Source organism: Theobroma cacao, chromosome 9 (genome assembly GCF_053813885.1).
Source record: "Theobroma cacao isolate CCN51 chromosome 9, ASM5381388v1, whole genome shotgun sequence".
NCBI lineage: Eukaryota > Viridiplantae > Streptophyta > Magnoliopsida > Malvales > Malvaceae > Theobroma > Theobroma cacao.
Window position 1 is genome coordinate 16,301,953 of NC_142647.1, and position 24,262 is coordinate 16,326,214.

At 33.5% G+C, this 24,262-nt stretch overlaps 1 protein-coding gene across 4 annotated transcripts; it reads left to right on the forward strand.

Moving 5' to 3' along the window:
- Window positions 1-2,002: 2,002 nt before the first annotated feature.
- LOC18589374 (uncharacterized) lies at window positions 2,003-11,001 on the forward strand. 4 transcript variants are annotated; one of them, XR_016028607.1, is made up of 17 exons: window positions 2,005-2,353; window positions 2,918-3,045; window positions 3,212-3,283; window positions 3,362-3,475; window positions 4,373-4,441; window positions 4,517-4,573; window positions 6,565-6,618; window positions 6,690-6,749; window positions 6,926-6,988; window positions 7,094-7,156; window positions 7,341-7,403; window positions 8,220-8,384; window positions 8,469-8,624; window positions 9,663-9,731; window positions 9,886-9,948; window positions 10,087-10,169; window positions 10,383-11,001. XR_016028607.1 is itself a non-coding variant. In XM_088810299.1 (16 exons), exons 1-16 carry the CDS (start codon window positions 2,185-2,187, stop codon window positions 10,087-10,089), a joined length of 1,362 nt encoding a protein of 453 aa, XP_088666425.1. In that variant the 5' UTR covers window positions 2,003-2,184; the 3' UTR covers window positions 10,090-11,001. The 4 variants fall into 4 exon arrangements, 3 of the variants coding, with proteins under 3 accessions (XP_088666425.1, XP_088666424.1, XP_088666426.1); XM_088810299.1 differs by having other exon boundaries at window positions 2,003-2,353; window positions 4,517-4,595; window positions 6,565-6,590; window positions 10,087-11,001; XM_088810298.1 differs by having other exon boundaries at window positions 2,006-2,353; window positions 10,087-11,001.
- The last annotated feature ends 13,261 nt before the right edge of the window (window positions 11,002-24,262 follow it).

The following is a 24,262-nucleotide window of genomic DNA, read 5'->3' on the forward strand; positions in this document are numbered from 1 at the left end:
GCTGCATTCTTCAGTAGTGTGCTCGCATTGTGGTTTGGCTAGTGAGACGTTGATTCATGCTTTGCAAGATTGTAGAAAATCCAAAGAATAATGGCTTCAACTTAATTTGGGTCTATCCAATGATTTCTTTATGGAACTAAATATTCAACGGTGGGTATTAAAAAATGTCAAGTTCTTTGAGGACTGATGTTATATCATGGAGCTCGATTTTCATTCACTCTTTGTGGTATATTTGGCATTGGCAAAATCCTCTTCTATTCGATAATTCTTTTATTTGGCCTTCAAATGCATTTCAACTTATTTAGTCAAGGGCTAGGGAGGCTTTGGGTGTTCTATATCATGATACTTTTAGTCCTGAAGCATGAGAAGTTGATTAGCTAGGATAAGCCAAAGAGCTCTTTTGCCAAACTTAATGTAGATAGCAGTGCTAAAGGCCAATCGAGGAGTTGCAGCCACTGGAGGAATTATTAGAGATGAAAATGGAGTATGGCTAGTTTGTTTTGTGTATAATATTGATATTTCTTTTTCACTTACGACAGAGATATGGGCTTTGTTTCAAAGGTTGAAGTCATATTGGAGTATGGGTCTTAAAAGAACACAAGTTGGGTCAGACTTTTTGCTCGTGTTACAAAAATTGCAAGGCTGTATTTCTTCCATGGATCCAAATTTTCATCTGCCTAAAAGGTATTAAGGAGATGTTGCACGGGCATTGGGACTGTTCCTTATCTCATATTTAGGATTAAAATTTGTTTGAATCACCTCCTAGCAGGATTTTATCTCTTTTATTTGCTGATGTATCAAGTATTGCATGGCCTAAAATAATGTGATAAGTTGTTTCTTTATTTTCCCATATATATAAGGTTATTAGGAGCCGAACGGGAGGTAATTGCTCTATTCCCTCACCTTGGATACGTCTCTGATGTCGATGTATATATATAAGGTTATTAAGAGTTGAGTGGGAGGTAATTGCCCCCATTCCCTCACCTTAGATACATCTCTAATGTCGACATAGTTATTCCATATCTTCCTTATTCTATTTTGTAAGCCAAAAAATATTTTATCATTAAATATAACATAACTCATAACCCTAAAGAAATAAGCTCAAGAAGAATTTTTTAGGGTCAAATCGCATGTTGGGTTTATAGAATAGAATGGAACGAAATAAAATAGGTATTTTTGTAATAATGGAATAGAATATTTTATTATTAAATTTCAATAATTTATAATTAATTTAAAATATTAATAGTTGATCATTTAAATATTAATATTTTAGATAAATTTAATCATTAATATTTTATATATTAATATTTTATTTATAATTGAAATGTTATTATGATTAAATATTAATAATTTTAATTAATTTTTAAATTTTAAATTTTTTTTTATTAAAAATAATTAAAAATTTAAACATTTCTCTTTTTTATAATAATATTAATAATTAATAATCTGAATATTAATATTTCACTTATAATTTAATCATTAATATTTTTAAATATAAATATTTTATTTAAAATTTAAATGTTATTATGATTAAAATATTAATAATTTTAATTAACATTTAAATTTAAAATATCATTTTTATAACATATAATTAACAATTCAAGCGTTTTTCTTTTTTACAATAATATTAATAATTGATAATTTAAATATTAATATTTTATTGATAATTTAATCATTAATATTTTAAAATATTAATATTTTATTTATAATTTAAATGTTATTATGATTAAAATATTAATAATTTTAATTAATTTTTAAATTTAAAATATTATATTTTTATAATATATAATTAAAATTTAAAATTTTTTATAATAATATTAATAATTGATAATTTAAATATTAATATTTTATTTATAATTTAATCATAACATTTTAAAATATTAACATTTTATTTATAATTTAAATATTATTATGATTATTTGATTTTAACGAACAAAGAAACAAACGTTCCTTATACAGGGGAATGGCTAGGTGGCACCGAAAGGAAATTACCATCCACACTACGGTTCGTTCCGAGGTCCGGTAAAAATCTCGGAAAGATCACAAAACACGCCAGTAAAACCTTACCTGGAGATAGCTATTTTTAACTGGTCGTAGTACGGGAAAAGACTAGTCATTCGTTTTCAAAGGGAGACGGAGAGCAGTCTCTTCCTCAGTCATCTGTTGTCTCTTTGGTTCTCTCTAATGGCGACCTCGAAAAAGCCATTACTCTTCTTAGTACTCTTACCCTTAATTTTCACGCAACTTACAGCTGACCCATCACCTGGAAACGTCGAGACTCTCTCATCGGAACATGGAGACTCTGCTCTTAAGCACGAAGTTGACCACCTCAGGTCCAAGATTTCATTTTTAGGTACATTTACACTTAACATATATATATATATATATATATATTTGCTATAACTTAACTAGATTTATTGTAATTAATGCATTTTTACACTGCTTTTGTAACTATTTTCATTGTTTGGTTGCTGGGTAAGTTTAAGAAAGAAAAAGTGTAACATAGGAGGAAAATATAAGATTATTGGCAAAATTCTAAATCTTCTATCCGTAAAGATTCTTCTAGATTCCTTTGAAGCTCATTGTGTCTGCACAGGTTTCTTTTTTTTTGGTTTATATAGTGTTACAATTTGATTAAGTTCATGTAATGGTAAGATATTGCATCCTTTTGGTTAACTACTGTTTTCTGCAAATTGTTAATTACCTGGATTTCGCAGTCAATTTGCCCTGTCAAACCCCTGCTTTTGTGGTCAAGCACTAGGTTCTTGTATTCTCTTTAGTAATTTCTCTTTAAGCCGCTCTTTACCAAGAGTCCAAGACTATTGGATTATCAGACTATCAATATATGTCAGTAACTTAGTTCAGTATATACACCTCTGTTGAATAACACCCATCCTTTTCTTCATATTTTTCTAAGAATCAAGTGTTGATGAAAGAATCCGTGAATTGAGCGGAAAGGATGAGAGTGTTAGACAATTGGAAACGATCATTCAAGAGAAATCAGACACAATCTCATCATTAAAGATTGAGATAGAATATTTCGAGGTAAGGTTACAGTCTTTTCCCTTCTGTTTGTTTCTTGATCGTCAGAAATAGGTTGGAAAGTTGACTGATTTCTACTGTGTTTCTCGTGAGCTATATTTTTAGTTAAAAGATAAACCATGTATAATTCCTTGACAGAAAACTTGCTCTGCACATTTTTCTTTATTAGCGAAAAGCATCTCTAGATGATAAGGAGAAGATGAGTAACACACATGTACAGGCTGCTGAACTTGAAAAGCAGGTTGGTTAGTCATGGATTAACTTTTGCAGTTACTGTTTTTGAGCTGCTGTGTTCATTGAAGACCACCCTTTCTAACAGGTTGACAATGTTAGAAAGGAAATAGAAATGCAGAATAAGAAAAAAGTTGCACTGGAAGTTCGATTAAATGTAGTTGAGGAAAAGATCGGGGAACTAAATGTGAAACTAGAAGATGTAAGTAATGCATTTTTCTAATTGCCTTTAAGTTCCTTATCTTTGGTGCTGTTTTATCATTGCACATAAGTCCTGCTGATTTCTGATGCCATAGCATAGCAGTTTTACAGAGTTAATATTCCCTTCTGTTCTACAAAACGGTTTCTTTTTTTACTATATTCTAATTGGCAAGATTCTCCGACTTTATGAAATTTAATCGTTAAAAAGATGGAAAATTTTATTCCGTATTCCAGTATTTCGTAAATTTGCAGTTAACAGGTTGCTAGTGTTTAAACCTATTGGGACACAAGTTTGAATGTCTTATCTTTTTCTTTTTTCTCCTTCTGTCATTGTCCCCGTTGAATCAGCCAGGCAGTTAGCATACTAGTCAAACTTTGAGTGTTTGGTAAGCCCAAGGGATTTATGTTGCTCCAACCATCTTTCAGATGTACTAAATTATGTTTGAGCCGGTGAGCTGTCAAGGGTAGAGGTCAAGTATTTATCTTAACAATTTTTTTTTTTCATAATTCCTTCTTCGAAATACCCTTGAGTCCCAATTTTCATTGTCTACATTTCTTTCTTTTCTTTTCTTGGTTGTTCTAATATACAACTCCACCTTGAAGAGTTGATTACCAAGCACTACAGTAAGTTTCCAACTCTGTGTGTGATAAGTACATGAACTACAAAATATTTCTTATCATCTTTTTCAATTTCATGACATGCCACAAATACACTATTTTCCTTTAAAATTTATCTGTTCATAAAGACTACTATAAAAGTAGGATTTCTTTTGTGAGAAGGATTGGGGTATTTGTTGCCTTCACTGCCAAGTTTCTTAGCATTCTTCTTATATTATTCTCCACTGTTATATGCAACATAAGAATCCTCACTTCTTTCTGTTTGTTCTTCCTTGTCCAGCTTCAAAGGATTAACAGTGAACAGAAATCCAAAATTCAAAAGGCTGAACATGCACTTCAACTAGCACAGGTTTAAAAGAACTTACTGGTGATATACATTGCTGCTATGTTCTAGAGAATAGAACTAACTTTGTGGTATTTATAGGAAGAAATGATGAAAGCAAAATTAAGGGCAGCTTCAGTATCTAAAGCACTAACTGAGGTGAGGAATCTGGATTTTGACGGTATGGCAGTTTAGGCAGCTTTGTGGACAACCTTATTGACTTTTTTTTTTAAAGAGGTCCGGTGTTTTATTTAGTTTCAAACTTTCAGAGAAATTGAATAAATTAAGTTTGGAATTTGACCACTAATGCTAGAGTAGTGATGCTTTTCAAATCACACCATTATTGGTGAAAACTTGTCCAATGTTTTTTGAGATAGGTCTCTAGATAGCTCAAAGTGTTTAGTTGAGAATATAGGTAGAAATGAATGCAAATCATGTTGAGTTTTGCTTGCAGGGACAAATTTTCAGTTACTTCTGCCATGTAAGACTCAATACTTGTTGTAACATTGACCAGTCTCAATGAGATTAAATGTGGAATGGAATGAATATACCATTTTGATTATGTATGAGAGATGTTTAAGGTTGACATGATTTAGCCATCCCAATATCTATCATGAGTTTGTGGCAAAGAGTGAAAGTAGATTTAGCCAATTAGGTAGAGCCAAAGTTTTGGCCTTTCAGTTTGGTATGACTGTCATACTGTTAGCAGCAAGCGTATTGCACAAACATAAATATAAATAATGAATATAACTAGTTTGTTGATTTTTTATCAAATAAGGGACCTTTTTACTTGTTCATCTCTGAAGTTAAGGCCAGTTTCGGCTAAACCTGGAGTTTAGATTTTGTTGTGATGCCAAATTCAGCATAGCCTCTAATGTGACATGTGTACCTTTCACACGTGGATATTGCAACAGTTAAAACTTTATGAAAAGTTGAAATAATTGATGACCACCAACCAAAATTATCAAAACTGTAGGTACTGGTTATTAATTTGAGGTGTATGTATTTCAGGCATTCATTTTGAATTTGCTTAAATTAGAATGAAGGCATCCTTCAATGCTTTATTTTGAAATTTACCCTATACTTTGTTACTTATATGTACCTAGTTGTATGGGTAGAGATGGCTGTGAATTGGGTACCGCCAATTTTGCCTGACCTGACTCTAGCCTGTTTAGGAGTATTAGGTATGTTTCTCTCACTCCCAAAAGGTCTATAATTGTTAACTACCTGAACCCACCATCTTATCTGAGAAACAAGATGAAGACACTCAAGTACCCAACCCGTCCGAACTCAAAGTGAGATTTAGAAAAAGAAAATTGAAAACCTACTAAACATTCTTCAGAATCTCACCATCTCATGGCTATAACAAGATCACAAATTTTGCCATCTAACTTTTAGGCACTAATGCTTTATTATGGAAAAGGGAAAATGTAAGTATATAAAAATGACAGGTAGTCGCATAATATTTTATGAATTTTTATCACAGTTTCATTCCAAGATAATTGCTAAGGGTAATGGGCATGATTAAGTATGGTGTTTCCAAATCTATGGTAGAAGGAAACTATGGGGAAAAAATAGCCGGTACGAAAGTGAGACAAGATAGAAATTGAAAAGAATAGAAAAGAAAAGTGTGAGATATGCTATAGTAAAAGGAGATCAAAGAGGTAGAGAATATTTGAGACCATAAGAGCTCAAGCAAAGGAAGAGGAAAGTGAGAGAGAGAAAGAGCAACAAAGGAATAAAAAATTTGAGATAGAGGAATGAGAAGTTTGCCCCGTGTAGCTGTTGCTTTTTGAGAAGAGTAATGGGAGGAAATGAGCCACAGAAAGAGATGCTGAAGACATCAAGAAGAAAACAGTTTGATAACAAAACTGAGAACAAATAAATGGTAAAGGGTTAAAGAAAGAGAAGAACTAAAAGTTTGTTTTGATCATTGCAACAATAAGCAACTAGGTATTTAGAGTGACTATCTTTGCCTTTTCTACCAGTATCTTGTAGTAAGCCAAAAGGCTTGATTGAGTTGAGTTGAATTCAGTTTCTATATTTGGTCCTACATCATCAAAGCTCCTATTTTGATGATTTTTTATTTGATTCTCGTGTTCATCTGTGCTGAATTAACTTTGATTTTATTGATCGTAACCTGCAATCAGGTCCACGGAGAGTGGCTTCCACATTGGTTAGCGGTTCATTTATATCATTTCCAGGTATATTTTGTGGGTCAGTGGCAATGTTTATAGCAGATATCTTTTTATGATTGATTGTTTGTTATATGCAGTCCTTGGTATCTCATTGGAATGAACTCGGGAGACCTGCTCTGGACATTACTATCCAAAAGGTCTAGTTTTTGGCCTCTTAAGATCTAAAACTCTAAGGCTGTAATAATGCTAACTTTTGCTATTAAATATGCTTTTGGCAAGACGTAATTTTATATTTATCTGATGACCATTCTATTGCTCCAATCGATCAGTTTGGAATCTCATTCCTTTTTATTTGTTTAACAATATTCTTCAGGCAGTGGAAAAGAAAGATCAATTTAAAAGGTGGGCTGAGCCCCACATTAGAAATGTTGATATGGTAAGTCTGAACTACAGTCTTTCATAATTTCCAGGTACATTTTGTGGGCTACGAGCAATATTTATAGCAGACATCTTTTTATGATTGATTGTTTGTTATATGCAGTCCTTCTTGGTGTCTCATTGGAATGAACATGGGAGACCTGCTTTGGACATCACTATCCAGAAGGTCTAGTTTTTGGCCTCTTAAGATCTAAAACTCTAAAGCTGTAGTATATACTACATGCAAACTTCTGTGATTAAATATGCTTTTTGCAAGAATTAATTTTATATTTATCTGATGACCATTCTATTGCTCCAATCAATCAGTTGGGAATCTCATTGCTTTTTATTTCCTTAACAATATTCTTCAGGCATTGGAAAAGAAAGATCAACTTAAAAGGTGGGCTGAGCCCCACATTAGAAATGTTAATACGGTAAGTCTGAACTATAGTCTTTCATAATTTCCAAGGATGTTGTATTTGCATCAGCACTCTCAAGGTTGACCCTAAGGCTTTATTACATTTTCAAGTGTCTCATGAACTATTATTTCAAAAGATTATTTGCTGCTAAATTTAGTCTCATATCTTGAATGGTTCAGTCCATTCACACTTTAAATGAACTTGGTTTGAGATTATTGCTTTTACCATTGCTTTCTTCCATTATCCTATGTTGGATGAAATTTTGTGCAATCATAATAGGTTGGGTTGTTCATGCAGCTGTCTCATTTCTACATAGGCCTTATGGAGACACCGGTGTAAAACATGCTCTGCTTCTCTATTGCCTGGTAATGTAAAATAATATGCACACCGGTGTCAAATGTGCACTGCTTCTCTATTGCCAGCAGGTTAAAATAGTTTCCACAAGCATAATTTGGTAACAATGATTCCTGCTTTTGAGTAATTGCCTCATTTCGGAGCTTCTATTGGATTGGGCCACTGAAAATATAATGAAATTAAGTTCCTCATTTGGTTTATTTATTTATTAATATAATTAGTCTTTCTTTTGTCTCTTCAGCTGGTGCAATTTTATTAGATAAGCAATGTCTTCTTCTCTATGTTTAGTTGCACCTTTAAAGCATATGTCATACAATAAAAATCTTAGGCTCCATCCATTTGTATAATCTCATTTCCTCACACTTAAAACCATTGTAAGGTACCCCTGGCATGTGTGATGATGTTTGAAGCATTTTTCTATTTGCTGTGGATTGATATGTTGGATTATCAACTGATCACAAGTTATATTTTGTGAAGCATTGGATCCCAGTGATGAAGGAAGAATGGTCAACTTTCATAAACCGTCTTGAACCTCTTTGTCAGTCACTGCTTTCTAAAAGTAATGAGGTCTATCATGCATCAATGAACTCAATGGCACCACATGTGGTCAAGGCACGCACATTAACAAATCCTTACATTCAGGTAAATCAGCATCAAGGTCAAACATATCTTGCACAGTCAACTCTATGACATTCTCTCTAATGGAAATTGCATATCTTTTGATAGGAGGTGAAGAATTTTGCTGAGCCATACGTCAATCAGGTTGTGATGGTGACAAGACTTCATTATGAAACAATGGAAGTTGCTTTGAAGCCCTACGCCAAAAAGATGATTCACACTTATAGGAAACTTGTCAATTCTGCTAGTCTATACCACCATCAGGTAACATTTCTCATGTCTTCTATTTTTATGTTGGTATGTACAAATTTGACCACTGGGGATTGCCATGCCTTCTGATTTTATTTCTATTGTTATGGGTTCATGGCCTTTCGAGGAATACTCTGATGGGAATTTTCCAATATCAATCTACATGGTTACAATACACAAATAATGTGCTATATAATTCTGTTAATCAGCATTAATGAGTTTGCTCCATTCCACTGCCTCAAGTGTGCCAAAGATCAAACATTATAGTAATTAACCAAAAGTCATCGACATACACTAGCTCAATGTTTCCTTCACTTTGATTATCACAAAAAGTTGTGCATGAAGTATAATCCTGTAAAGAGAACTGTTATTGTCCTTTTTTGACTATTAAAAGGCAACTAATAAAAAGAAATTAAAGACTAAAGAAACAAAAGGGACACTTAAGCATGCTTTCTATTTACTTTTTGCCTAAAAAAAAGGCATGCTAGGCACAAAAGGCATCGGCCTGATCAAAGGTGCCACAGCCCAAGAGGTGCCGGGTGCTGCTATACTGCCTTACGTTCACACAGATAACACTTAATTGAATTGGAAGAGACAGTAGAAACCAATTTTTATTTTCTAGTGAGAGGAAGTTAGCAATTTTGGATGTTTCACATACTATATAAATGATTTGCTTATTAGGCTCTCAGAATATCTAGGTTCTGCTTGTTAGGTGGTGAAATTTTGTTTTTGTGGTATATAGAGTCTGATTTCTTAATTTTGAATGGTTTGAAGTGTTTCAAATAAAAAAATTTATAGTTTTGACATGTACTTAGATTTCTTAGAAACTAATTTTAGAAGTATCATTAAATTTTAATGGAGAATATCACAGATGTGTTTGATTATGAAGGAAAATGTAATAATGTTTCATACTTAGGGAAGGTCTGAGCACAATAAGGTGCCTGTTAGCTTGAGCAGGTCTATTTATTACTAGAGTGAATGTCTAACAACTGTGTGATTAGATAGCTAGATCAGTGTGTTTCTGCAAATTTCTGACACATTTTTTGTACTCAGGTCCAAGAAACTCTTAAAAGCCATGAATTAACAAGAACACTTGCAAATATGGATCTTGCATGGTTTTTGGTATGTGCTTTTCAATCATAACTTACCACCCTTTTGCTCTGTTTCTTGTAAATTTTAAATAGGAATAGTTTGGCTTTTGTATGATCCTTTATCTGTAAGTTTTCATGCTTGATGTTTATGAGTTAGCTAATCGTTCTTTCTCCAATTGTCACAGGCGACTGCTGTATTGATTCTACCCATTATAGTTCTCTTTCAGTTGTTTTCAGTTATCTTCAGGGTAGGTTTTTTCTCTTTTTGTGACAAAAATATTGCACGATTCAACTTTTTCTTAGATTTTCCGTCCCTAACAAAGATTCAGATAATTAAACAATTTCATCTATCATAATGCATTAAAATTTGGTTTGACCTTTTGCAGTAGAAAGACAAAAAAGCATGGTCGTGTTGCCCACACACGACGGAGGGTCAAGCGACGTCATCCTGACAAAAGAATCAGTGGAGGTGAAGTACTTCCAACAATTCTGGCTCCTTGAAATTGAGTTGCTCCCAAATGTTATAGCTAGCAAGTATTGACCAAAAGACGGCACAGCTTTTCATTATTTGTGTGCCAAAAAGTAGATATTAATGGGCTCATCTATAGAGAGTTTATAATTTAAAGATTTCTTGGTTTCATGGTATTTTAGGTTTAGTCAAATTTACTTTGATTTTGTTCAGGTTAGCTGGAGTTAGGAATTCTTGGGAAATGACATGAGTTGGATGAATCAACAGAATGCTTCACAAGTCATGTGAAGGAATCATTTTAGTAGCAATCGAGTTGGTTGCAACCATGAATTGCAATCAAATATAGCAATTGAGTTAGCGTCAGCATCTGGCTCCCATCTGTCAGTGCCTCAAGCAACATTATCACACAACTTTCTTCTGTAGGCTGCATGTCCTTTGCATATAGAAAATGAGTCTTAACACTAATCTCTTCCAGCAAAAGGGAGTGACCCAGTTAAGGGTCAAGAGAGTTGGGATTTTCTCTCCAATGGGTTTGTTTTGTTTCAAAGAGGATCACCTAGTCTCCTTCATTTCATATTACCAAGGTAATCTCAAAAAATTAGGTAGTGAAATAAGGAGTTGGACAACATTCTGCTCAAATCGAGACTTGATCTGTACTAAATTGTCTAAGTCGCGCGTTGTCATTCGCATATGTATGTGTGTGTATTCGCGTATGTATGTATGTGTGTATTCATCTCTGTTAGTAGTGTAGCATATCGTGAGAGAACAAAGGTGGGCAAGTGAGCATTTTATAACATATGCATAGATAGAGTGGGAGGCACTCGCTGTTGAAGTTGATCCCAACCTGAAAATTTTGTTCCACTTGCTTAATTCTGTATCCGAATCCGATCCAACTTGATTAAAACTTGAATGCAATTTACCTTGATTTAACTTTAAATGATCTAAACTAAACTTAAATTGAATACAACTGTATTTTTCAAAAATATCAATTTAATTAAATATAATATATAGCACAATATACTCGTATTTAATAACTAACTATTTTTTAAATTTCTTTCCTTTGCTCTTGTATTTTTCTATTATTTTGGATGTTGTTACTCTTAATTGAGTTTAAAATTTTTGGAGAAAAAATCAAATTCTTTCTGTTATTATAATTGAATTTAAATTTTACAGATATACATCACAAATAAGTCTCTTTTTTTCACTCTTAAAAAAATAAAATAAATAATTAAAATAGATAATAATAGCTTTAAAAACTAAAAGTAATTCATTAATTGATGGGGAATCAATAATAATAAGCAGTGCGATGAAAATGAAAATTAAATATCAATCAATAAAAAATTATTAATTTTTATATTCAATTGTATCTGGTTTTCCTGTCCACAATCACAGCCTTCCATCCTCGCACTTGTCATCATTTATCCAACAGTGGCAGGCGTAAATTTAAGTAAGGAAGTAGTAGGAAGCATGATCCTTCTCCTTTGTTTTTAAGTTATTTGCCATGCATGCAAGTGCAACTTATCATATGATCGTTTCAACCATAACAACTTAAAATTTTTAATTTTAGATACAAAAATCAAATTTGAGACGAAAAATAATCTATTTATTCTAATCTTATGTTATATGTATTAAAAAAATAAATAATAAACTATTTATCACATAAATATATAAATATTTATCTTATTAGTTGATACATGATCTCTTATCTAAAGAGTAAAGTTAAATCTCACTTTCGTCGCTTTTGTTTAATTGAACTGTCTGATACTAATAATAAAAGTATAATAATTTTACCCTTAATTTTCACATGGTTTAGCAGGGCAGGCCTCACGTTAGATTGATCCCAGATTTGTGACAAGAGCCCTAAAATTGTATCTTTACTCCCCCTGCCAGAGACAAACGTGTTGTTACCATAATGAGCATTTTCGTTGGTTGACTTGTATAATTGTCAGTGGCTTAGGCTACAAAATGACATGGATCTAGAACATTGATTTGGGGAAAGAACATGAATGGGTCTGGAAATGAATATAGTAACTAGGTTTTGGGCACACCCCATTGGCCATTCATTTGGAATAAATTGCCAACAATTACTAACTCAAGAGGCACAATCCATTAGCATTGGCAAATGCAAAGAGATGAACCAGCTCAGCTCTCACGTGAAGAAATGTGCCTTGCCTGGGTCTCATCATCCACCTCCAATCATGAATTTGTCCTTTTCCAATTTTGATGAAAAGCCAGATGTGCAGATGTAATAATAATGATAATAATAATGGGATTAACTTAGACCATTCAGATTGGATCATGGGCACAGCCGTCTAATTTATAACTTGTCTATCATCCCAACACCCTAATCCCATCATCAAAAGATGAATATACAATAGAATAAAAGCTAAAATATAAAATTAGCACTTAAATATTTTGTTTAATGATAAATATATGTATCTCTTTTAAAAAACTGGTTTCCAATCCTCATCTTTAAAAGTTATATTTAATAAACAACATAAAGTTAAGTATGAGTATAATTTTAATGCATCTTATCACTTCTCATATAATAAGTAAACATTTTATATGTCTTATTTAATCAAATATGTTAATTTTATGTTACACATTTTTCTTTTTCATTTCTTTCTTTTTGAAATTATAAAAAATAATAGTATGGCTTTTAATAATACAAAAATTGACTTTTAATATTGTTAAAAAATGAGATAAACTATGAGCAACCATAAATTGACTAGCTAAATGAACAATATAAGCAATATCAAGCTAAGTCACTACGAGATAGACTAAACTTCCAACATTTAGTGATACAAAGTAGGATTAGGGAGAGAAGTATTATCCATAGAAGTAAGTTTAACATTAGGCTCCAATAGAGTAAAGACAGACTTGTTGTCGTTAATACCAATCCAACAAAGTAAAGCAGATGCGTACTTAACTTGAGAAAGATAATAGTTATTAAAGTTGGAGAAGACTTCAAGCTCCAAGAAATGACTAAGAAACCCAAGATCTTTCATTTCAAACTGTTGACTAAGATTTGTAATTTTGCAATGAAATTTTTATCATCACTAGTGATGGTCACATCATCAACATAGAGAAGAAGTAGAACAATGCCATGAGTAATATTCTGAATAAATAACAAAATCATGAGGGTTAGAAATAAAACCAAACTAAGCAATAATGGAACTAAATTTTGAAAAGTAGCCTCTTAATGCTTGTTTCAAACTGTATAAGGCTCATTAAAACTTATAGTCTTTAATAAAGATAATGAAAATAACCAGGTGCAGATAGCATGTTTACTTTTTCCTATAAATCAAGATTGAGAAATGCATTCTTGATATACATTTAAAGAAGTATCCAACATTTGACAGCAGCAATAGGTAAAAAACTGTGAACAGAAGTTATGCGAGCTACAGGAGCAAAGAATTCTTCATAATCTATCTTATACTGTTAAATATAAACCTTGGCCATTAAGCAAGCTTTATAATGTTCAACAGATCCATCTAAGCTGGTTGTGATTTTATAAATCCATTTGCTAACAATAGGAGTTTTACTAAGAAGGAGCACCACTCAATCTCAAGTATTAGTTTTTTAAGAGTCGGAAGCTTGTCTCTCATAGTTTGTTGCCAATGAAGGCCGATACTAACCTCATGATAAATTGAGGCTCATGTAAGGTTACAAGAGCATAAAAACAATAATAATCATAAATATGATGAAGAGTTTCTATTAACCAGGTGGAACAACTAAGGTTAGGAGCAACTACAGTATTAACAACCAGATTAGATTCTATAAGAATAAAAGTAGGGATAGGAATATGAGTAAGTTGTCACATGCCAAACTTTAGTTGAACCTCGTGCGATCTTAAACTTTGAAAATTAGAGCATAAGGAAGCCTAAAACTTTAAACAAAAGCAAAAGCATATGAAAGCAAAAGAAGAGAGAAAGCTTAGAGAAATGGAATGCTTTGATATTTCTCTAGTGTGAGTACAAATGAAGAGATGGGTTATTTATAGGTTGATAGCTCCCTTTTATAAAATAGGATTAGGATATATGAAATGTGAGGTTTGAATTTGAAAAGGCCTAGTGAAATTCAAATAAAATTATAATTAAATTAAATAAAATCTAGATAAATCTATTTACATTTGACTCAACATTTACAAAGATTTAAATCAAAATAAAATCCTTCCGAATATGGACTGGACATCCAATCGAGCCTGTTGGCCTGTTAGGCTACTAGACTGCTTAGGCTATTTAGGCTACCTAGGTAGTCTATGCTGTTTGCCTGCTAGCTGTCTAGGTTGTCTACTTGCACACCAAGGCTATTTAGGTTGTGTGCTTAGGGATGCAAAGCCTACAACTAGTTTGGCAACTTCCACACTTCGTTTGGCACCTCCAACAACTTTCAAGTTTGGTCCAACACCTCATATGACTTGAACCACGTGCCATGACATCCTCGTCCACTCATTTCCGCAACGCCCTCGTTGCCCTATGGAAGAGCTCCACCTTGTCTTGGCATTGCCATAGGTCCTTTATTGACTCCATCTTACCTTTGTATTTGACAACCCTTGTATGTCACTAAATATTGGTGCTTCAGCGTATAGTTCTTTTACATTAGCACTTGATTGGCCAACACTTGTTCCACCTCACGTTCATATGTTGCTCTAATTCCCACTGATGCCCTCTAGCTTACTCCTCGACTAGGATCCTACTCATTTTCATGGTAATACTTCAACATACTTACGTGAAAAATCAGATGTACCTTTAGCTCGGGTGACAACTCCAACTTGTATGCCACCTTTCTGACCTTCTTCAACACTTGATAAAGGCCCCTCATAATGTCGAATTAGTCCCTTGTGGAGACCTCTATTTTTAGCACCAAGTGTAGCTTCACATAACTAAATCTCCTACTTTGAAATATGCTTTTCTACATTATTGATTGGCCCACTTCTTCATCCTTTTGGTGGCTTTGTGAAAACATGCTCGAGCTAAGTCTAGTTGCTTTTGCCAAGCTCTAGCTTGTTTATATGTTACAAGTGCTAGACCGGTGTACCCTACTACTGCGATGCTTGGTGTGAAAGGTTGCTATCCAGTAAGAACCTAAATGGACTTTGTTCGATTACCTTACTCCGTTGCAAGTTGTGCTAGAATTGTGCAATATCTATCCACTTTAGCCAATCAATCTTTGTGTTGTGCATGAAGTGTTGTAAGTATAACTCCAACAAGACATTCACTCTTTTGGTTTGGCCATCCGTTTGGTGGTATAGGCTTGTGGAGAAATTTAACTTGGACTTCATCATTTTGAAGGGCTCAGTCCAAATCTCTTAATAAAGCAACCATCCCTATCACTAACAATGGTCAATGGAACACCCTAGTACTTGACCACATACCTCATAAAAAGTCTCATAGTCTCAGTTAGGCACTCTCAAGTAATAAGGATGAAAGTAGCATATTTAAAGAAACAATCCACCAGGATCATGATGCACCCCAATCCATCTACCTTGGGCACTCCTATGAGGAAGTTCACACTCACTTTTCCCATGGACGGTTAGGTATAAGAAGTGGCCCAAGTAATCATAACATCTTCTTCTACTCCATCTTGTCTTGTTAGTAAACTAAACAAGTGCGCACATAGCTCTCCACATCCTTTCAAAAAAAGTGTGACAAATAAAAGCTCTCCTCGAGCAATGCTAAAGTGCTATATATACTTAAGTGTTTGATCCAACTTAAATCATGGCACTCATTAAGGATCTATTTACGTAGTTTCCTATACTGTGGCACATACATCCCTAGCTCATTCATGTAGAAAAGATCACCGTCAACCCAAAACCTTCTTGTTTTCCCCTCTTTGAGGTATTCCATCAATGACTACGGTGTCATGCAATAGTCCCTTTTTGATACGCGACAAAAGTGCTTTTTGGGCTTCACTCACAATTGCTAATGTGGCCTTTCTACTAAGTGCGTTCGCTAACAAATTTGCTAGACTAGGCTTGTACTCCAACCGATAATCGAATTCTATCAAAAAGTCTTGCCAACGAGCTTGCTTGGGACCAAGCTTCTTTTGATTATGAAAGTATGACATTACAACATTGTTAGTCATCACCACGAATGAAGCCCTAAGTAAGTAGTCTCCATGTGTAAAGGCAATGCAGCACTATAGCCATCTCTTTTTCTTGCACTGTTTACATCCTTTTTGTCTCATTAAGCTTGCAATTCTCAAAAACCACTAGATGCCCCGCTTACATCAACACTCCCTCAATAGCAAAGTCTAATGCGTCAATGTGGATCTTGTATAGTTTGGTGTGGTCTGACAACACCAACACTAGCTCCTCAAACAGTGCCTTTTTCACTTACTCGAAGGCTTGTTGGCTTACTACAATCCATTTTCATGCCTTTCCCTTTCGTAGCATATTGGTTAATGGTGTGGTAATAGATCAATAGCCCCTAACAAATCTCCAATAGTAATTAGCAAAGCCTAAGAACGATCGAAGTTCAGTTACCTTAGTGGGCGGTTCCCAATCAAGAATGGCTTTCTGTCAAACCTTGTTCTATAAAATAATTACGACGTCATTTACATGCTCAATAGAATGTTTGCATGTTTAAGAAGTTCGAAGAATCGTTAAAAGACGATATTGCCCCTAATGGTACCATTAAGTTGATTAAGCCTCAAACTAGTTCAAATAGGAATTTTGAGGTGAAATTAAGAGTTTCACAGTTCAGGGATGACTCAAAATGGTAATTCGGAGTTCGAGGATCAATTTGGAGTCAAACCGAAATTTTCACTATCTAGGGGTAAAATGGTAATTTGCCACCTGAGGAAGACTATGGAAAAATGATTTTATAAATTTTCTGAAAAATCAAATACTGGTTTTGAAAATAGAGTAATTGGAGATTGCTTGCTTGTGTTGTAAATTTATGGTTTTAAATTGAATGGCTTATGACAATAAATGAGCATGAATGACTAAACTGATTTTGATGTTATAATTATTTGTACTGTGTATTTAGCCTTGAGAGGCTAGGTTGCGATAAATTGCCATGTCATGCAGAAAAAGATTTTATAAATCATGTGGTAGATAAAAGATTAGCTACTGCAGTGGTGGGGGGTTTCGTGGGCCAGCCTATTAGAGGGGCACGGTAAATTCCTTTATATTCTCACCTCGGTCGTAAAGGCGCGTAGGGTATCTCTTGAGGTGAGTTTTTTTAGTGCACTTCATGTGGACCACCGCATGAGAGTGAGACTCAGCCAACGCCAAGGAACGGCTATGTTTCAAAATAAAAATATGATTTATGCAAAATATGAATTTTGAACACCCTTGGCGAACTCGGTTGGATACCCCTGGTCCAGGTGTCCCCGAGTACAAGATTTGGCATGAGCCAAGTTTTGAGTAATTGACGAGCCATATTGATTATTTGGTTGAAATGAATATTCGTTATGTGAAAAATTTGCTGAAGTTAATTATTTTTAATTGTCTCCATTTACTCACCTTTAGATAGTTTAGATGGTGTCTGTTTACTCACTGGGATTTTATAATCTCACCACCCTTAATTCCACACATTTCAGGTTCGAGATAGCTAGTAGATAGCTGATTGCATCAAGGACTTCAGTTAGCCTTGCATTGTCAAAATTATAGGTTTACAAACTCGCATCTTATTGGTTAGTTGAGGGCTCACGTGTCATTGTAAAAGTAATTTTATACTTTCGTTATCTGATTTAAAATATGTATGAACATATTTAGCTTTTACATCATGTTTTTGGCGAGTTTCGATATTATCGAAGAAAAATGACGAAAATGCCCTTGTCAGCTAGAAAATAATATTTTATTGTTTTGATTTAGAAACGACTTATGATTTCTTGAAATGCAAGATTTAATAACTGTCGCTCACCGGGGAGATGCAGAAGCTGATGCTAAGCCTTGCGGGGTTCCGATCGGCATTCAAGGTAATGAGTGCCTATCGGGACGTCGTGGCAGTTGTCACAGGCCCGATAGGAGTTCCGGGTCTTGACAATTAAAGTAGTATCAGAGCATGGTTTAAAGATCAGAGATTTTGATTTTAAAACTTTGGATTTTAAAGTTTTTGGTTTTAAAGTTGTTTTAAGAAATCCACACTGACACTGTGTGGCCCGAGTTAAGTTAAGTTAGGTTTGATAGAATAGAATACGTGCATCTGCATATAGAATTTGGAGTTGTTTAGACTCGTTTTGTTTCTTCTTATAGATCTTATGGGAGCTATAGGAACTCCTGATCTCAATAATCCACTTCCTTGTGGTATACAATTATAGTCATGCAAAGGTCATAAGTAGGGCCGTTGTTCGGGTTTAAGATGCCACCCGTGACACGAGCCAGTGTTGGAGAGATCTTAAAACGAATGCTCCTAATGAAAGATTAATGAAATGATATATCCCTCCGATTATGGATGGAAAAATTTGGAGTTGGACAAATAGGCCATGATAATTTATTCATTTGGTGGAGTGTATATATTAAGCATTGAGGTAAGAGTAAATTCATACATATGTGCATGAAGATAAGAACACTATGTTAATTGAGCGTGTTATGCCCATATAAAAGTGGTGTTGATTTCAATTAAGCGATTGTGAGATTTTAAAAATTGATTGGATCTATTATAGTTCATGGATATAAGCATGTGAACTAATTCGAGAGTGAGTACTAATGATTACTATAATTGATGTGTAGTCATGAAGTAAGAAGTTAGTAAACAAATCTGCTCTAAGGATGAGCTTGAACTTTGCTATGCATAGTAAGGAGGAGCCAAGGGATTAAAGGACTAGATGTGGAATTGGCAGCTTGAGGTTAAATGACTTGGAAATGTCGAATCTAGTATAAGTGCCATATGAAGTTCTATAATTGAGATTGATATACGAATTACTTGAAAGATCAATTTAAAAGTTTATTAGGTTCAAAGTGTGGCCTATAATACGAATGATCAGTCTTAAAGGTGATCTCCCCAAAGTAAGGAATTTAGAAAATGTTGATGTTTGGATATACTCTAAGAGAGAGAACTTCTGCATCCTAAGTTTAGGACAACTTTGATCTTATGATTGCAAAGGCAAGGTATAATAACTAAGTAAATTATTAACTTAATAAATGTGATTGATTATTGATGAATATAGTCAAAATCTTGACGTTTAGTTGTATACAATTTGATAATTATGCATTTAAGGGTTATTTGGAGACAATTTCTTTATCAAATTTGCACTAAATGCTATGGTAAAGGTATATCAATGTTAATATGAAAATGTATCCAGGAATGATTTTAACATATCACCAAAGGAGAATTAAACATGTTGAAGTTAATGTTCTAATAGTGTGCATATGATAGAAAGCTAGTTTGTAAGTTGTAGCTTTCATGAAATATATAAGGATTATCAATATATGGACATACACTTGGAGTTGTAATTTACAAGTTTGAAGTATTTAAGATATGATTAAATGGAATTAGCATTAGTTAAGGTACGTGAATCTTCTAATTAAATTTTATGGAGTATGCATGATAGTAGAATGGAGGAAAAGAGTGTCGTGATACTATATGGTGAAGTTACTATACAATATGGAAAGAATATTCTAAAGTGGGATTTATTGACTGATGATAAGTGATGTGCAATATGAGATACATGTAGCTATGAATAAATTTGGAGATTTTTGCTTAAGCAAACTCGTACTAAATGTTATGGTAAAGATATATGAATGTTAGTGACAAAATAAAGACATTAAATCAATGTTCTGATCGCGTACTTGTGATGAAAGTTAGTATTGCTAATTGTGGTATAGACTTAGAGGGAAGCCACACGATTGTGAATAATTAAGGTAGTAGCTTTAAAGGTAGAAGAGTTACGGGGATAAAGTGAATTCAAACAGTTGCAACGTCACAGTACTGACTATCCAACGTTGTCGCATTAAGAACCCTTAATGGCTAGCAAGCATGAGCAAATTGAGAGTGGCATGAAGATGAAACTTACGAGTTGAGGAATGGTCATTGGTTTTCATGCTAAGCTTTGTTGTTTGGAATCTTAAGTGCATTGGGGAGGTATTAAGATAAAGATGATGAGTGAAATTGTAAAATTTCTTTATTGCCTTATATATCTGCATGTAAGAGAAAGAAAAGTTAGAGAGTTTTTGATATGGTTACATAAAAATAAATTAACATGGGGAGTGTTAAGATGAATAATATGATGAATGAAGTCAAATCTTAAGAAATAAGGAAGACAAGAGATTAAGTCTTGTTAAAGACTAACGAGGAAGCGAGCGAAAGGTTAGATGAATATATGAGATACTGATAAGAGATATCAATACCAAGTGAGAAAAATGTAAATAAAGATTTCAATAATGATATAGCAAATGAATTGATATAGAATATTGCTATGAGAATATACTGATCTTGTCTTGACTTTGTTGAAAGGAAAGGATTAGTAACAACACAAGTAAACTAGGTGACATGCTAGAAACTCTTGGAGATAAATTGAAATATGAGTAGTTGGGTATACCTTTATGGAAATGATATACTTGGAGTATGAAAGAGCAAATAAGTGATTAGGTGTTTCAAGAATATTTAAATACCTTTGAGGAAGAATTATACATTATACGAGATGAGTATAAGATGTGGGATTTTGAAACTTGTTGAGGAGTCAAATGGCTAAGTCACGAGTTAAGTAATCATCTGTTGTGAGACATAAGTTTAAGATAGATATTCCCAAGGAAATACTCAAGAGAAGTTTTGCTCTAGATCTCGTTAAAGCAAGCACTAAGTTATGTGATTATAAAATGGAAGCTGTAAGCTGAAAATGATATTCATATTAATATTGAAAAATACTTGAGGAAAATCTAGTTTTAAGTTTTACAATTTCAGATACAATTTGTAAATTGGTTAGAGAAGAATGATGTTATATTTATATGAAAGAGTAGAACAAAGGATGATAGAAGTTAACCTTGAAAATGAAGTTAGATAATGAAATTTTCCTAATACATTATGGAAATTGGAATTCGAAAATACTTGAGGTATACATGATTCAAATGAGTTTGAGTCTTAAGTGATAAATCAATATCATAATGCAAGAAAGATACAAGGTAATATAGAGGCATGAAAGATGATTAAGGACAAAATGATGACTCTGAGAAATTGTGGTATTGTATATGATGTAATGATCAAATCAAGGTAGATCTTGGATGCATAAATGGGATTATAAGGCATATACACATATGTGGGGTTGATATTGTGATCAACTAAAATGAAGAATGATTTTTAGTGAATTAAGATTCAAACTTAATATATGATGAGTGATGTAGGTAGTACCATGATAAGAAATTTTATCAAAAATTGAACTATGTGAACATAAAAGACTCTAAGAAATAGTCAAGGAGATAATATTAAGGAAATGTGATCTATAGCATGGTTAAGCCGTACGAGATGGATTAATATAATTAAGAAGATTGATATTTCATACCTGTGAGATAAACAGGAAGTATGTAAAAATAATGGAAGAAAATATCCCACATTTTCCTTGAGTTTGATAAGTGAAATTTTGAGGACAAAATTTTATTTTAAGGGGGGTAGTGTTGTCAAACCCTGTTCTATAAAATAATTACAACGTCATTTACATGCTCAATAGAATGTTTCCATGTTTAGGAAGTTCGAGAAATCGTTAAAAGACGATATTACCCCTAATGGTACCATTAAGTTTATTAAGCCTCAAACTAGTTCAAATAGGAATTTGGAGGTGAAATTAAGAGTTTCACAGTTCAGGAATGACTCAAAATGGTAATTCGGAGTTAAAGGATCAATTTGGAGTCAAACCGAAATTTTCACTATCCATGGGGAAAATGGTCATTTGCCATTTAGAGACAAAATGAGAATTTTGAGAAAAAAATTTTTTTGGCCCCATTTAGCTTGTTGGAGTATGATTTGAGTATTGGAGTATAATCTGAGGGTTTGGCAGTGAAAAAGGTTAATTTCGATTATTTCTAGAGTGTAGAGGCAAAATTGTAATTTTTTCACCCGCGGACAAAATTTGAGATTTTGAGAGAATTTAGATCACATTTGACAAATTAGAGAATGGTATGAGTATAAGGGATGAAAAATATGTCTATGGGCAATTTTTCAGTTTTTGGGGTAAAAATGTAATTTTTGACTTTTGCGGGGGTAAAAGTGTAAATTTCAAAAATTACTCCACCAAGACTTTGGATAAGTCTGAGAATTTTATCAAAGCTATGGATATGTGGGATAAGTGTATGGTGAAAATTTGGAAATAAATGGATGGCTAGAATTTAAGAAATTAATAAAACAAAAAAAATGAATAAAATAATATTATGTTATTTTAGCCTTTAAAAATGTCAAAATTCCAGAATTCTCATCTTCTTCAGCCATCCAAACCAGGAGAGACAAAGGGGGAAAAGAAATAAGAACCCTAGCTGAAAAATTTCGGGAAAATCAAGAGAAATCAAGAAATCAAGCATTAAAAAGGTAAATTTCATTGATTTTCCTTGTGATTTTCACTACCCATGCATTTTTTTCTCATTTTCATGCAAAATTAGAAAGTGGGTATGGACACCCATGCTGGCCATACCTCCATGGATGAGTTTTGAACTTGAGTTTTGGTTGATATTAATTGAATTAAGTGATTTTAGTTAGGTTATATTGAAATATAGCAAAAATAAGCTAGAGAAATAATTTTCTCCCATTGAAACCCATTATGCTGAATTTTCTAGGGGAATATTGGCTGCTGATCTTGATGTTTATTTGAGGAATTATGATGAATAATGATGAATTATGAGCCTAGAAAAATAATGGGAATTTTTAGAGCAAAAATACGAATTTTTACCCACTAGGGGTATTTTCGTATTTTGCTATCGGGACTGATAATTTGCACCACACTGAGGAACATTAAGTCAATTTGGGTGCAATTGAGGTATAGAAACTGAAAAAAATTAATTTGGAGTTTAAACGGACGCGTATATCGATTTATCAGGTAAAAAACCGAAATAGGCTAACATCTCGTTTCGGCAAAATTTAGACATTTTGCACTTCATATCATGCATTAGTAGTATAAATTAGTTTATTTTGGTTTAGTACCAAACTGGTAAACCTCTTAATTGTGCAATTTGTCAAGGTGGCGAATCCTCTGGCAAGGGCAAAGAAATCGCACCCGATGAGTAATAGTTAGAGTACCCGAATTTAGTTTTCGGAAACTGTGAGTAAACTTATTATCGTCTTAATTATCTAGAGTAGTTTTATACAATTGTTTGAATTTATGGAAAATGGATTTAAATGGTAAATTGCTATGTTTTAAGAGAAATTATGATTTTATAAATTTTCTGAAAAATCGAATACTGGTTTTAAAAATAGAGTAATTGGAGACTGTCTGCTTGTGTTGTAAATTTATGGTTTTAAATTGAATGGCTTATGATAATAAATGAGCATGAATGGCTAAACTGATTTTGGTTTTATAATTATTTGTATTGTGTATTTAGCCTTGAGAGGCTAGGTTGCGATAAATTGCCATGTCATGCAGAAAAAGATTTTATAAATCAGGTGGTAGATAAAAGATTAGCTACTGCAGTGGTGGGGGGTTCCGTGGGCCAGCTTATTAGAGGGGCACGGTAAACTCCTTTATATTCTCACCTCGATCGTAGAGGCGCGTAGGGTATCTCCTGAGGTGAGCTTTTTGAGTGCACTTCACGTGGACCACCGTGTGAAAGTGAGACTTAGCCAACCCCAAGGAACGGCTATGTTTCAAAATAAAAATATGATTTATGCTAAATATGAATTTTGAACAGCCTTGGCGGACTCGGTTGGATACCCCTAGTCCAGGTGTCCCCGAGTACAAGATTTGGCATGAGCCAAGTTTTGAGTAATTGACGAGCCATATTGATTATTTGGTTGAAATGAATATTCGTGATGTGAAAAATTTGCTGAAATTAATTATTTTTAATTGTCTCCATTTACTCGCCTTTAGATAGTTTAGATGGTGTCTATTTACTCACTGGGATTTTATAATCTCACCACCCTCAATTCCACACATTTCAGGTTCGGGATAGCCGGTAGATAGCTGATTGCACCAAGGACTTTAGTTAGCCTTGCATTGTCAAAATTATA